Here is a 14484-nt window from a genome sequence, read left to right on the forward strand (position 1 = left end):
AAAGGATGAGTTTATGCAACTAGGCACACACCTGGTAGCTTTAGATTTTAGCCTGGATAAGCTCCAAGTCAAATTCTCATTAAGAAATCTCACTTTTTGATTACAAAGATGAGATACACAATATACTGCCAAAATAATAATTATGCAACTTTTCAATCCAAACTTTTCCTGTCTCAACACCATCGCCTACGTAGACCAAGAAACGAATGCACAAATTTGCTGGAAAAAAGAAAATCAGAAGATGTGAGAGGAAAATCTCATTTTTTTTCTTAGTTGAGAAGAACATGTAGCTTAAACCTGAGCCATGATTGTCAATTTTCCAAACATACTCATGGATGAATTTGTTGTATACTTGGATATACCATCCTACAGTTGCAGATCAGCTCTCCGCCTCTGATTTCCAACTGGATTCAACTCCCCAGAGAATGCCCCATCACTGCTTGAGGCTGAGTGCCGGTGATCATACTCCATCATTGATCCACTGTACTCACCACTATACTCAGGACTTGCCAGTGCCATCTTCCTAACTCGCCTCATGTTTGAGGCGTATGAGTTTGTTTCATACTCCGAGCCAGAGCTAAAAAGCACGCTCTGTCCGGGCCTCATCCCCTCATTTAAGTCCTCAAGTGAAACATCTCCTTCCAATGCCCGCACAATCTGTTGATACATCAACGAGATCATGACGATATTAGTTACAGCTAATTTTGTTCTTTTGTTGTTTGTATAACATACGGAATGCTATTTGTCACAGGTTCCTAGTGGAAGTTAAAGAAAGAATTGAGGCACCAAATGTTTACGAGAAGTACAGCAAGGTTAAAGAGGAGATGGTATGAAACTATCCTACAATATCTAAGAAAACAGTGCAAGCTCTAAGATAATTAATATCTGATTACATACCTAACATATGACACCTCATGAATAAATCATGAATACATCACATTTCACAGGTTTATTATAGTTTATAAAAAATTAAACATAATCTAAAGAGAGACTATACTGCAAGGATTTCTGTGATTATCTTTGAGAGTTTCTTACCTGACTCATTTTTGGACGCCTCTTTGCAGAATGACGAACACTGGCAGCAGCACACGCCACCATGCGTGCCATTTCCATCGGGTCATAGTTGCCCTCAAGCCGTGGATCAGCCAGCTCATCGTAATTTCCATCAGCCAATGCCCGTGACAGAACTGGTCTCGCCTATTTGTATCAAGCAAAACCGTGCAATTTGTGTGTAAACATTTAGTTGGACTCAATACTCCCAGACCAGAGATTAGGGGGATATTGTACTTACCCAGTCTACCAAGCTATCTTCCATAAATGCATGATTACTATCAACTGGTCTTCGTCCAGTTATCAGTTCAAGCATCATGACACCATATGAGAAGACATCAGATTTCTCTGTTAGCTTGCCACTTGAAGCATATTCAGGAGCCAAATATCTGAGTTTTCAGTAATTAAGAGAATGTATCAAAATGATGTGATGGCATTTTAATTTCCTTTCTATATCATGCTAGCACACTGTCGATTATCGGACTCACCCAAAAGTTCCCATGACACGCGTTGAAACATGTGTATGATTGTCAGATGATAACTTGGCCAATCCAAAGTCTGCAACCTGGATAAGTCATGACATCAGTGAAACTTCTGAATGTTAACCAGTATGTTCAGGAAGGTACTTCGTATTAATACACTTTCTCTTGACCGACCAAGTATTCACACTTAATTCTCATCATACTTATAGATTCTTTCATACGAGAGCAAATTGGAGACAGATGTGAATACGGACAAAAATATTGACAATATAACCATTCGCAATAGCCATCAAAGACAAAGGAGACAAGTACAACTTTTTTTGCCTTACCATGGCCTCGAATTTGAAATCCAGAAGAATGTTGGCAGACTTGATGTCTCGATGGATAATACGAGGGTGACCTTCGGGTTAATGTCATAGGTTAAAATGACATAGGACTAGGAGTGATAACTTAAGAATTAGAAGATAATAGACAAGAACTACTCACAATCTTCATGCAAGTAGGCAATGCCTTTTGATGATCCTAATGCAATCTTGAGTCTAGTAGGCCAATCCATTACTGGTAAACCTTTTCCTGCAGTAACCAACATAATGATTCAGTGATCTATATAAAGGGAAACATGTAAATCTCAAGTCTTTGGCCCAAATTGTTTTTGTAAGTTAGGAAAAGACCTCCCTTTTTATTCTTTTGAAAAAGAAGAAAAGCTCCTCCTTTATCATATTTATGTCAAACAGACAATTTCCCTCAATAAAGCCAACACATATGGGGTGATATGAAGAAAAAAAAGCTTAATTTTTTTATAGGATCCATCCATAAATATGATTATTACTAGATATCAGGAAGAAGCTATACCATGGAGGTGGTACTCAAGAGTCTTGTTTGGAACAAACTCATAGACCAGAATCCTCTGAGACCCGGCAATGCAGTATCCAACAAGAGAAACTAGGTGACGGTGGTGAACACGACTAATGATATCAACCTCAGCATGGAACTCCCTCTCCCCTTGTCCACTTCCAGACTTGAGTTGCTTCACTGCAATCTCCTTCCCATTGGGCAGCAGTCCTTTATAAACATACCCAAACCCTCCTTGTCCTATAAGAGTGGCTTGCGAGAAATTGTTTGTCGCAGCTGCAAGCTCTTCAAAGGTGAAGGTGCTCTTATTGAATCCCAAGGCAATGGCAGGCGAGGGAGGTGGCAGTGGAGGGCCATGAGGGCCAGAATAGACTGAGCTCATCTCACTGCCGCTCATCATTTTTGGATGTGGAGGTGGGTGCCATCCACCTCCTGGATGACCGTTCAAGCCCTGCGGAGACAGGACATTGCCTGTGTGATCCATTGCTTGGTGACCGTTGTGCCACTGTGGTTGTGGTCCACTGCTGTAGTAGTTATTCCCTATTTTACAGGAGATTTACAACTCAATTCCAGCGACAAAGCTAATAAAGGAGAGTTGTACAAATTTTCACAAAGAGTACCAAAAGGGAGAGCACAATGCTGAAGACATCTCAAGGAAAATTACATTAAGATCAAAATTGCATCTTTTGTAAGATCTAAAGTAGATTGATAACCTTCCCATGATTTTACCAATGTCATACACTTTTTAAGTACTAGAGCTAACCAACTGAACCAGAGAGACCATTGAGATTGAGTCATTCCAAACGAAACATGATGCATGATATTGCATCAATTGCATATCTAATTAGTTGTAAAGCCTTCACATGCACACTTGTAATAAAATTTTGAGAAAATAAGAGGAAGTTATTCTTCTTTGAGTAGTTATAATTGCAGTGCAAATAAAACAGGTAGAATAGCTTGTTCAATATATCCACATTTGATCTAAATGAGTTTTATGTACCTTTAAATCCAGAGGGATCTGCATAATACTGCATTGCAGTATGGGGCTTCTTCTTTTTCTTGGAACAACAAAAACATACTATTACCATAAGGATGAAAAAAAACCCAACTCCTGCCACGACACCAACAACAAGGGGTACATTCACATCAGAATTGTTGCTGGAATGAGATGAATCTGTTTCCTGCTTTGAAGCAGGAGGTATCAATGATTTAGGAGGAGGATGAGTTGATTTCGTTGATGACTTGGGTGGTGGTGGTGATGGAGGTGGCTGTGAAGATGAGGAGCTGTCTGACTTTGGCAGTGGCGGTGGAGGAGGTGAATGAGAAGAAATATCCGACTTTGGCAACGGCAGCGGCGGTGGTGACTCAGAACTTTTTGAGTAAGGAGGAGGGGATACAGGAGAAGGTGAGTCCTTTGGGGGTGGAGATTGCAATGGTGCCGGAGAAGATCGTGGGGATGGTGAGGAGGACGAAGAATTACTCAAGGAGGTCAGAGGAGGTGGGGGAGATGAGGAAGCCGGCGGTTCAACCTTTGTAGAATTTGAAGACATATCTAAGGATGAAACTGCAACCCAGATTAGTTTCTGCCTCTAACTGCACCTATGAACAATGCAGCTGTTATAAACCCCTGCAAAAAAAGAATCAACAAAAATAAAAGAATCTAATAAACTGCAACTTAATCAATGAAACTTGATTATAGTAGAGATATTAGGAAAAAAAAACGTAAACTCGGATGAAATGAAGATATTGTGAAGAAATGCTCGCATGAGGAGAGGCAGGGGATGGAGAATAATTCAAATTTTAATCACGACCAACATCAGTTCTTATCTTCCTATTGACGAAGGCCTAAGAATCATAAAGATTAACAGCAATTCGCGTGATATATGCAGCGAAAATGCTCGATGAAATGTCCACAAGAGAGTACCTTTGTCAATTACTCCTCTTGGGTCGTCGGAGAAGGGCGAGAGGAGAGATGCAGCGTTAGGCGTTGGTGCTTCGTCCCCTTCTCCGAACACCAAGCTCTCACCATTCCAAAGGTGGTTTGTTACCGAGTGTTTGCTATTTTTATTTGGGCGTGCCATGTGAAAGCTCCAAGATAGCCTGGAATAGAGCACCAAATGGTTGCATTCTACTGTTAGTTAGCCTTTCGCCTATTAATATTCTTGACCGTTAATTAACTTTTTCGCGCCTTACAATCATTAGTGGTGGCGGATTCTCTGCAGCATAGGACGTAAGAATCTTCTGCAGTTGGGTAGTTACACGAGATAAGACGATATATCTGGTGCACACGGACTTCTTACAAAATAATAAAATTAATTCCAATTTAACTATCTAAATAATTAAATTAATTTTTTTTCACTCTTTTATTCACATCTTTCTCGTATAAACTTCAATCAATATTATTTTATATGTGTTGGAAAGATTATTTAATTATCTAAAACTTCATCGCTAATAAATATCTTTAAATTCAACTTATTTAAATATTATAACTTAAAGTAAAAAAAATAAACTATGCTAATAATTCCATAGATACCTTATAATTAACTTTTATTCGCTGTTTTGTTTATATCTTTTTCATATGAATTTGATTGATATTATTTTATATGTGTTGAAAAACTTATTCAATCATCTATAAGTTCATATCTCACAACTCATGAGTATCTTTAAATTAATATTTTAATTTTTTAAAGGAATAATAAAATTATCTTTCATTCACTCTTTTTGTCATATCATTCTAATATGATATTGACGTTACTTTATCTCCAATGAGTATCTTCAAATTTAATTATTTAGATAATAAAATTAATTTTATTTCACTCTTTTTTTAAAATCTTTATTTTATATTAACTGAAAAACTTATTTAGTACTCTACAACTATCTCTAATAAATATTTAATTCTATAATTTTCTCTCTTATTGTTACCCCTTACCTTCTCCCCTTCTCTCTTATTACTTTTATCTCTCCCCTTCCCATCCGTCACCTCTCACCTACGTAATTCACTCTCTTTCTCATCCGATGGCCATCGTCGTCGATCTGTCTCCATCCTCCTCTATATTGATAAAACATCAATTGATCTTATTAGTTAGCTTTGTGTGAATGAAATGTGTGACTTTTGTTTTTTATTTTTTGTTTTATTCCCCTATCGCTACCACCCCTGTTCTCTTACCCTTACCCTAGCGAAAGAAAATTACACTTCACCATACTCCTCATTAGATGGATACAGTTGTAAACAATAAAAATATGATAAATATATTGAATATATGGCTAGACCCGACATTCTAACCGGCATGCCCGTCATGCCCACAGCCCAATTGTATATCGTTGATGATCGCGGCGCCCCCAGACAGCGCGAACTCAATTAGATGTTCTTGCTGCCCAGACCTTGGAGTGTTGCATGCTTGAACAGCTCAACTACTTCTACAAGTCAAGAATAGGGTTTTATACTTCACATACCCTGGATTGTGGAAGCAGGTTGTCACGGACTAAGTCTTTGAGATAGACAAAGACCGCGCGGCACTCAACTTTTCAAGTAACAAAGTTAAGTCAGCCGTTCGCTTCCCAAGCGATGCACCTGTTTTGGATTGCGACAAAGCAAAGACAAGTAAAATACAAGGTTTAGCAAACAAGTTTGCGATTCTCTATTAATTAGAAAAGAAGTTACAAGACATGCCAACGACAAGAAATTTAAAGGGGCAGGATAGCCATCGAGGGCAAAATGAACACCATTGAACCAGTGGCACTTCGGTTGCGAAGCTGGCTCACTTAATGCTTCTCGATAGTTCTCCTATACTACTAATTATGAGCATCCCCAATTCTGCAACCCGGGGGTTCAAAGGTCTTGTGGGGCGTTACGTTTTGAAAGTGAGTTTTATAGGCACGTGCGGGGAAAAACCCAAACTAGTGTTGCGACTACACTAATATTGCGATCCCAAGGTTGCTTCGCAAGAAGCTCTTGAAGGAAACCAAAAGACACACAAAAACATGCAAAAGATATGGGGTTGGCTTCCCGTTTACATACTCAAAAAACGAAAAATACAATAGGACCGACATTGCGAACAAAACGGTCCTTACAAGGTGCTCTCCTCGGCACCATTTTTATGTCTACGTAGAACCCAAATCTAAATCACCACAAATCTTTAACCTTGGTAACAAAATTTTAACCCTTGATAGTTGTTGATATGTAATGCCGATGTTAATTTACTATCCATATTCTAGTGTTTATTTGTCAATGAATGGCATAAATAAAGTTTGGTATGATTTAAGTATTATCTGAAAGATTGAATTTTTTACTGATCACGAGATTGTATCCTATCTATATCCTCCTCAATATATAGATTAGAATCATGTAAAGTTGTATCCTATATCCTCCTCAATATAGATTGGAATCATTACAATATAAGATACATATCTGATATCTGATTGAAAGGAGATCATATATGAATAGATTCCGGATGAGATAAGTGATAAGGATTTATATTTATCTACATTTAGAGACTTATTTGAATTAAAAATATTACAAAATAGCATAGAACTTGATTGAATTTATAAGACTATAAGACCGAAAAAGTAATTGACCTATTGAAATCAGCAGATCTATCAGCATTGGTGAATTATGTAACTTAGATTTATTTATGCAAACCATTACTTATTTTTCGAAATTACCTAGTTGTTCTTAATACTCAATTATTATAATCTTTACTCTAAGAGAAATTTAGTTCTAAAGTTTAATTAATATATCTTTACAAAATTAAAAGTGTAATTAAGATATGATTTCATACAAGTTATATTATTTACTTTAAAAACAGCTAAATAGTGGAAGAAATTATTTTAGTTTTTATAATTATTTAGAACTACAAATATATTACTAAATGTTAAAAATATTTCTAGATAAGTCAGCAATAAATGTTCAAATTACGATAGTGAACTTATGACAGCGTTAATTATTTAAGGAATATTCATATAATGGATATGATAGATTAGATAATAAGAAAACCACATTTGAATATATTTAATATCACATTATTACCAGTATTAGTTACGTGGGGTGGGGCTCCTCCTTCCAAGCATTATCGGATCAATATTAATTTAGATATATATTTAAAAAAAATTAACTTAATCATCAATAATCTTGTCTAGAAACTTTAAATTAGTTAAATATAAAAACGAAATGATGGGGTTTAGGGCATTTATACAATACAGCAAAACCATAGGATTAAATTGCAATTAACTAAAAGAAACTATAACAGAATACGAAACAACCCGATCCCTCGGAAGTCGGCCCCTCGTCTCCCCCGCAACAATAACCTTTCAAACTTCGAAAAGATTCTAATCTCTATAACAAACATTTCCCTCTCTTCTCTCATTTCCCTCACTATATATTCGTCCATATCTTCTCTTCTCCTACCCTTTCACTTTTCTATATATTCGATCATATCTCCTATTAATACCGTCGTTAATTTCTATCTATCCATCTCTTTACTCTCTCGCTCGCTCGCTCTATCGATCTTAATAACTCGCCATGGGAGACGAAGGAGATAAGAAAAAGAAAGGAATTTTAGAGTCATTTGACGAAGACCAACTTAGCCTTACTCTCTCTCCTTATAATACTCGCTGTTTTCCGTCCAGTTCTCAACGACCATCTACACCGCCCCCGCCCCCGCCGCCGCAGCAGCAGCAGCAGCAACAGCCGCCGCCGCCTCCTCCCCCCGGTCGTCAGACCTACCACTCGCGCCGCAACCCGACGCAGGCCCACCGCGACGGCAAGCCGGAGACGATCCTCCCGCCGACGCCGTGGGCGACCGAGCAACGCGCCACCGTCTACCCCCTTGAGTACCTCGTGGCACGCGGCATTACGAACATCACTGGTGAGTCGCAGTGCAAGCGCTGCGACGCGCGCCACCTGATGACGTACGACCTGGAGGCTAAGTTCGCGGAGTTGACCGCGTTCATCGGCGCCAGGACCCACCTCATGCACGACCGTGCGCCCGACGAGTGGCTGAACCCGGTGTTCCCGGCGTGCCCTTCGTGCGCACAGCCCAACTGCATGCGGCCAGTGATCGCCGCCAAGAAGCGCGATATCAACTGGCTGTTCATGCTGCTCGGCCAGACCTTGGGGTGCTGCACGCTTGAACAGCTCAAGTACTTCTGCAAACACACGGGGAACCACCGCACCGGGGCGAAGAACAGGGTTTTATACTTCACTTATCTTGGATTGTGTAAGCAGTTGCTTCCTTCCGCGTCATTTCATGTCTATCCGGAACCCAAATCTAAATCACGACAAATCTTTAATCCTAGTGATATCTAGTATTAATTTGCCATTAGTGTTCTAGTGTTTGTATTAATTGGCCGTCAGTGTTCTAGTACTTGTTAGTTGATGAATGTGATAAATGAATTTTGGTTATGATTGAAGTACTTCTTTACTCTTCAAAAATCTCTCTTACGTGATTGTATACTATATATATATATATATATATAATCTTCAAAATATATGTTATTTGCATAAATATTTAACTACCTAATAGAAAAGAAAAAACATACTCTGAAAAACTAGAATAATAACAGCTTTATCTTTTATGCCTAAATTATTAAATTTTAACCATAATAAGAGTATAATGAAAAATTACTCCTTGATTTATATTTATCTATTAATCGGATAAATAGTATACAAATCAAATCTTCTCATACTTGTTCTTATCATTACAAGATCATAAGTTTGTGAGGGTTAGTTTGGTCAAATATTGTTAGTGATGTAAATCTCTAGTAACTATGTACTATTAGGGCCCAATACAAAACAGCCCACTGGTATAGTCGGTCGACCGGGTGTCAACCTGCCGACTTCAGATCACAAAGACGCATTATTATTACAGGTCGCCATGCAGATGCAGGGCGTCGCATATGACCTGCTTGTAAAAATTGCCTAGGACGATAAATTAACAACAGATGCTTGTGAAGTATCCCCATGTGATAAACAATATTTCTGGAGTACAACCATCGTATTTTTCTTTATCAGCATTGGTCTTCTTAATGGACGGAATGATGCTTCCAGTTGAGGTGGTGGGTGGGCGCAGCAAATTGGGCCCATGCAATAGAGTTGCTAGGAGCTGTGGAGCTGTGGAGGAACACAGTTATGTTGGTATGAGACTAGAGAGGAGAGAGAGAAGAGAGAAGATTTAACCATGATAGTCAAAGAGGAAAATAACATACTTTTGTTACAATCAGCCGTGGCTCAGGATTATAATTTGAAGTTCTTAAGCATGCTGCCAAAAACATAGAAAGATGAAAACAGTGCTAGCTAACTAGAGTTTATGTATCCACTAGAACACTTCTAAAGACTATTCTTTCCGCAACTCCTGACTGCCGTTACCTGACGTAATCATTTATCATCTATAAACTCTTGAAACTTAGACCTTACTAGTCTCCAAAAATCGAAGGAAAAAAAAGGATATAGATCTAAGTAGTACCTATATCAGCAAATATGAGTATGATCTTCATTGCTGTCAAGGGTAAACCTTGTTACCTAGTAGAATTAGCAGAAATCACATTTATGATGGACTGAAGCAATATTCCAAGATTCAATAATTCTTTGATAATGATCTGTAGATGGCATTGAGGTAGTCCTAAAATCATTTTGCCAAGCTTCTCTTTATCCTTGACTTCACATTGACAGCAAGCAATCTCAATCCAGATGATGATGATCGAGTGGACATTCTGTTGTTTCTGCTCCTCTGTTGTTCCACTTTTCACTTGTAATGATCTTCAGAAAGAGTTTACTCTACTCCTGTCATCAATAGCATTTACGAAGAATGGCGGAGTCAAAATTTAACTGACATGTTTGTATTAACGATTTCTGATAAGTGAACTACAACAAACATGCATACCTGAATTTCCTCGTGTAGCCACAAATGTGTGCAGATATGAAAGAAGTGCTCTCAAATCCTCTCTGTTCTTATGGTACTTGCTGGGTATCTGTCAGATGGACTTCAGAATGATACTTTACCCAATTTGTGAAGTAAGACCTGGGATATTTTCCATCAGTAGAGGACTGTGATAATATCATAAGAGAAGCAAACAGTTTACCAAAGAATAATTAGGCGAGAGTTACAACAACTGGGAGTTGCTTCTCAGGAAAATACTATTGATGTTCCTTAACATATCAGATCATGTTAAGATAAAGACAAAGTTAATCCTGGTCAGTGGAAGTCTAGATTGGTATATTCAGCTTTTAGGTGCATCATCATCATTTGAGCCTTCATAACTAAACTGGCTATGCTAAAGCACAAATAGATGCTAAGAAGGATCTAAAAGAATTGACGTGCTTTCTAGAACCTGCTGTCAATTACTTACAGTAGCATACTAGCATCTTACCACCTATACTTACATAACAAGAAGTACACAACAATCAGGAAGCAAGTACATTATAAAGTCACAACCATCTTTCATGGTAAACAATATATAGGTTTGAAAAAGATATGGTAGCTTATGTATTGTCATATAGAACCATCGTCCAGGGTGCCCTTCCACGTGGATAGCACATGACTGCGGTATAGCTATGTCAGCAACAAGATTAAATTGATTATTAGCAAGGCAACACTCCAAGACAATCAGTGCACATTGCTTTTGCTTGAGGAGATGCTTCTAGTTTAGACAAAGTGGAACAAACCCAATTACCATAAAAAAAAGGATAAGAATGTGTTCCTATTTTAGCTGGAAAGAAGTAAAAAATAATTAGTATCACACTGACATAGCTGATGAAGCGCTGGCTAAAGTTTTCTCCAACAACAACAAAATTCCAATTTAAACAATCATCTTAACTTGCAAGACAAAAATATGGACATTTAAAGGAAGAATAACAAATAAATATCAAAAATACCCTGAGGCAACAGCTCAACTTCAAACTAAGGTTGAACTGTTAATTTCACTGGTATTCAATGCCTTTTATACCTGAATCATGCAACATACTGGCGAAGTCGAGTCTCACAATCAGCATAACTGAACTCATTATGCTGCAACTAAGTTATTCACATCAGGACATGTCCTACCAATGAGTGCCACAAACCTATCGTAAAATCTCAGCAAAGGGCACTTTTCAATCAGATTGCTCCCATCATAAGCCTCCTTAAGGAACACCGTGCTGCGTGCCCCCTTATTTGTTATGTAGAAAATCCCATGATTCTTAACCAGGCATAGCAACAGCCTGCAGGGAAGTTGATACTCGTTATGAAATGCGTCCAACTTATCGGAAGTCAGCCGCTTCTCCATCGTCAAGCTCAGAAGCTCGTGCAGCACTGCGACCGCCCTTTTCCGTGCTTGTGGTGTCGCCGGCTCAACCCTCCTTGCATTCAAGTAAGGGGAAGGGAATGCCATTTTCTGCCATCTCATGACTTCCTCAAGGTACTTCTTGTTGGGCCGGAACCCAACCGGAAATTTCAACTTAAAAGCAAATGGACCGGCCAAATTACCATCTTTTGGAATCACCTTGTACTCTACAGGAACACTTCCAAAATCCAATCTTTCTTCTCGGGCAGTGACAGCCAAAGAAGAATCCCAGTTCTCGAGACATAGGTACTCAATTCCTCTAAGATTTCTTACGGAAAAGGATTCTGGGTACTTCGGAATCAAGCACTTCTTGAAATCTCCCGGCAAACCCAACTCCGATTTAATAAGTTCAATCTTCTCCAGAGGAATCTGGCAGTCCATGGACATCATAAGAAGCTTCCTAAGTTTACTTACCAAGATCGGTTCCATCAACTCTCTCGCTTGCGCCTCCTCGCTCGAGACCTTCTCGGCCTTCTCCGTGAGCTTGACAGCAATGGGGCCGCGTCCGGCCGCGCCGCCGCCGGAGACCTTGAAGACGGACGGGTGGCGCTCGATGAGGGACAAAAAGTTCCATTTTTGAACGAACCCCACCTCCTTCTCGAGGTCGCGGAGGAGGACGGACCGGTTCTTGTGAGAGGAGATGAGAGATCGGAGGCGAAGGAGGAGGGCGGGCTTCTTGGAGAGTTCCATGGCCTTGTCGAGCTCCGGGACACGGTGGTAGACCTTCTTCTTGGGACGCCGGCCTCGGCTCGAAGAGAAGGAGGACATGGCCATAGATTGGAGGGCTGAGATTTTGGGGAGCGAGGAGAAGGGTTTTCCGGCTCTTCTCGCAGTCGAAGAACTCATCGCCGCACCGCTGCTTGATCGTGGGAGAAAGAATCGACCGCAGCGTTCTATTGCTCGGAGCTAATCAGACTTGGATGTAACTAGGGACGAAAACGGATCCGATACAGATAGTATATCGGGTGCACCGACTAGTAACTTCCATAACCAAGAAGGTTATAAAATGGATTTTAATTCTAAATAATTAATGAAGAGAAAGCTCAATTGATGTCTCGATAATACGGTTATTTAAAAGATCATTTTAGCACTGCGATGACTTAAAGCAATACCTCAGTAGCGTTTAGTTCAAAGCAATTATTCAGTGACGCACAGACTTAAAATTTAAATTATTTAGCTCAGTATATTGACTTAAGCTTTGACTCTTTGTTCAATCCATATTTAATCTCGAGTACTCTTGAATGATCAAAAAAAATATTGAAATTCATATCTGGATATCCGAATCCATATTTCAGATAGATCCAGAATTTTGATATAAATATTAGATGGACAATAAAATGTAAAGTATCCAAACCTAAATGGATCCTGATATGAATTGGATCTTAAAGAGCTCCAATAAAAATTAAATCTTAAATCGTTTCCTACAAATTGAATGTCGCAGAGACCTTAGACAAATAAGCATATAAATAAAATAGAGATTTAGATATTTGAAAAATAAATAAATTTAAATATATCGGAAATTTGAGGGCAGAGTTAGAAAGTTAATTCGAAGATATGCAAAAATATTGATAAACGTATTTACTATATATTTATTAATGCAGAAATAATTGAATAATTCATACTTAATAATAGAATGTGGATTATGGAAGACAAAGCAAAATAAATTATAAGTAAGCAGATTAGGAGAGCTAGAAGGTTTGAAAAATACATTAAAATACCAGTGAATTTAAGTTATTTGTCTGAGGATAAACATATATCTAAATTTATAGATGAATCTAAATCATATCCGAATAATAAGATAAGAATTTTATGACCCATATCTGCATGAAACTAGGTCAACTAAAACACTGTCTTACAACTAATCTCAAACTAAGGATTAATGCTTTGATTTGGAAACATAAGTAAAATTTGATTTTTAGCTTGGACTTTATGATATTCATTTTCATTCTCTCAAGAAACTCTCTGCTTGCGTTCCAATATAAATAATTTCAGAAAAAAGCATGGTAACTATATAGATGGATAAAAAGGCCTTTTCCTTAGTTTTCCTCTCATTTTTAATTTCACTTTATTATCTCCCTTCTTCCTTATACCATTTATTCTCATATTACTTATTCCAGAAAAGGTCAGATAACCAGCTATGGAACAAGACTAAAGTCGAAATTTGGATAAGAGGACTAGATTGATACGGATTTAGACTAAGTCAAACTTCTCTCTGTGTATATTTTAAGTAGGGTTATAAGCATAATTTTATTTAATTTTATTTTTTTGTTAACCCATCCGATGGTTATAAGCATAATTTTATTTAATTTTATTTAAAAATTGCCTCTTTATAAACTTATTACCACAGTAGTCCTTCATTAAAATATAATACCAAAATGAGTCTATAAGCATTAAAATATTTAGCATTATATCCTAAGCATACACTACTAATGTCATTGACGCTTTGTTTAAAGGTAATTATAGAGGATTATAAAATTATTTCTTAATTTACAATTATCTATTAATTTGGTAAACTAGAGAGGTTTATCATATTTTAAATAAACTATAAAAAAATTTATGGATAAGATAAATACAAACCAAATCTTCTCATTCTATATTTATGCGTAAGTCACATGCAAATTGCTAATGCAATTATTATTTTATATCTTAAATTAAATGGGGATAAAAATAAGTTTCATATATTTTCTTATGAGTCTAGTGTCTAAATAAATTTGTGGAGAGGCAAACTTAATCCTCTATACCATCGTCAAGTATATTCTGATATGTCACGATTCACTAATGCTCG

At 37.8% G+C, this 14484-nt stretch overlaps 3 protein-coding genes across 12 annotated transcripts; 1 reads left to right on the forward strand and 2 right to left on the reverse strand.

Moving 5' to 3' along the window:
* Nucleotides 1-67: 67 nt before the first annotated feature.
* LOC140759261 (proline-rich receptor-like protein kinase PERK15) lies at nucleotides 68-4489 on the reverse strand. Of its 3 annotated transcripts, XM_073095770.1 has the most exons (10): nucleotides 4309-4489; nucleotides 3385-4011; nucleotides 2385-2924; nucleotides 2019-2105; nucleotides 1862-1932; nucleotides 1539-1615; nucleotides 1292-1439; nucleotides 1036-1197; nucleotides 330-657; nucleotides 68-219 (listed from the first exon to the last, which is right to left on the reverse strand). In XM_073095770.1, the coding sequence occupies exons 2-9, from the start codon at nucleotides 3932-3934 to the stop codon at nucleotides 367-369; spliced, it is 1926 nt and encodes a 641-aa protein (XP_072951871.1). In that variant the 5' UTR covers nucleotides 3935-4011; nucleotides 4309-4489; the 3' UTR covers nucleotides 68-219; nucleotides 330-366. The 3 variants fall into 3 exon arrangements, with proteins under 3 accessions (XP_072951871.1, XP_072951872.1, XP_072951869.1); XM_073095771.1 differs by having other exon boundaries at nucleotides 68-657; nucleotides 3385-3983; XM_073095768.1 differs by having other exon boundaries at nucleotides 68-657.
* A 3334-nt stretch (nucleotides 4490-7823) lies between these two features.
* Nucleotides 7824-8781, forward strand: LOC140759584 (uncharacterized). The gene has a single exon (XM_073096183.1). The coding sequence runs from the start codon at nucleotides 7903-7905 to the stop codon at nucleotides 8686-8688; it is 786 nt and encodes a 261-aa protein (XP_072952284.1). The 5' UTR covers nucleotides 7824-7902; the 3' UTR covers nucleotides 8689-8781.
* Nucleotides 8782-9057: 276 nt separating this feature from the next.
* Nucleotides 9058-12606, reverse strand: LOC140759779 (protein WHAT'S THIS FACTOR 1 homolog, chloroplastic). 8 transcript variants are annotated; one of them, XM_073096438.1, is made up of 5 exons: nucleotides 11325-12606; nucleotides 10262-10399; nucleotides 9901-10161; nucleotides 9588-9640; nucleotides 9061-9492 (listed from the first exon to the last, which is right to left on the reverse strand). In XM_073096438.1, the coding sequence occupies exon 1, from the start codon at nucleotides 12543-12545 to the stop codon at nucleotides 11382-11384; it is 1164 nt and encodes a 387-aa protein (XP_072952539.1). In that variant the 5' UTR covers nucleotides 12546-12606; the 3' UTR covers nucleotides 9061-9492; nucleotides 9588-9640; nucleotides 9901-10161; nucleotides 10262-10399; nucleotides 11325-11381. The 8 variants fall into 8 exon arrangements, with proteins under 8 accessions (XP_072952534.1, XP_072952535.1, XP_072952532.1 ...); XM_073096435.1 differs by having other exon boundaries at nucleotides 9062-9492; nucleotides 9845-10161; XM_073096434.1 differs by having other exon boundaries at nucleotides 9060-9640; nucleotides 9845-10161.
* Nucleotides 12607-14484: the final 1878 nt, after the last annotated feature.

The sequence above is a fragment of the Typha angustifolia genome, chromosome 4 (genome assembly GCF_048772165.1).
Source record: "Typha angustifolia cultivar Huaian chromosome 4, ASM4877216v1, whole genome shotgun sequence".
Classification (NCBI taxonomy): domain Eukaryota; kingdom Viridiplantae; phylum Streptophyta; class Magnoliopsida; order Poales; family Typhaceae; genus Typha; species Typha angustifolia.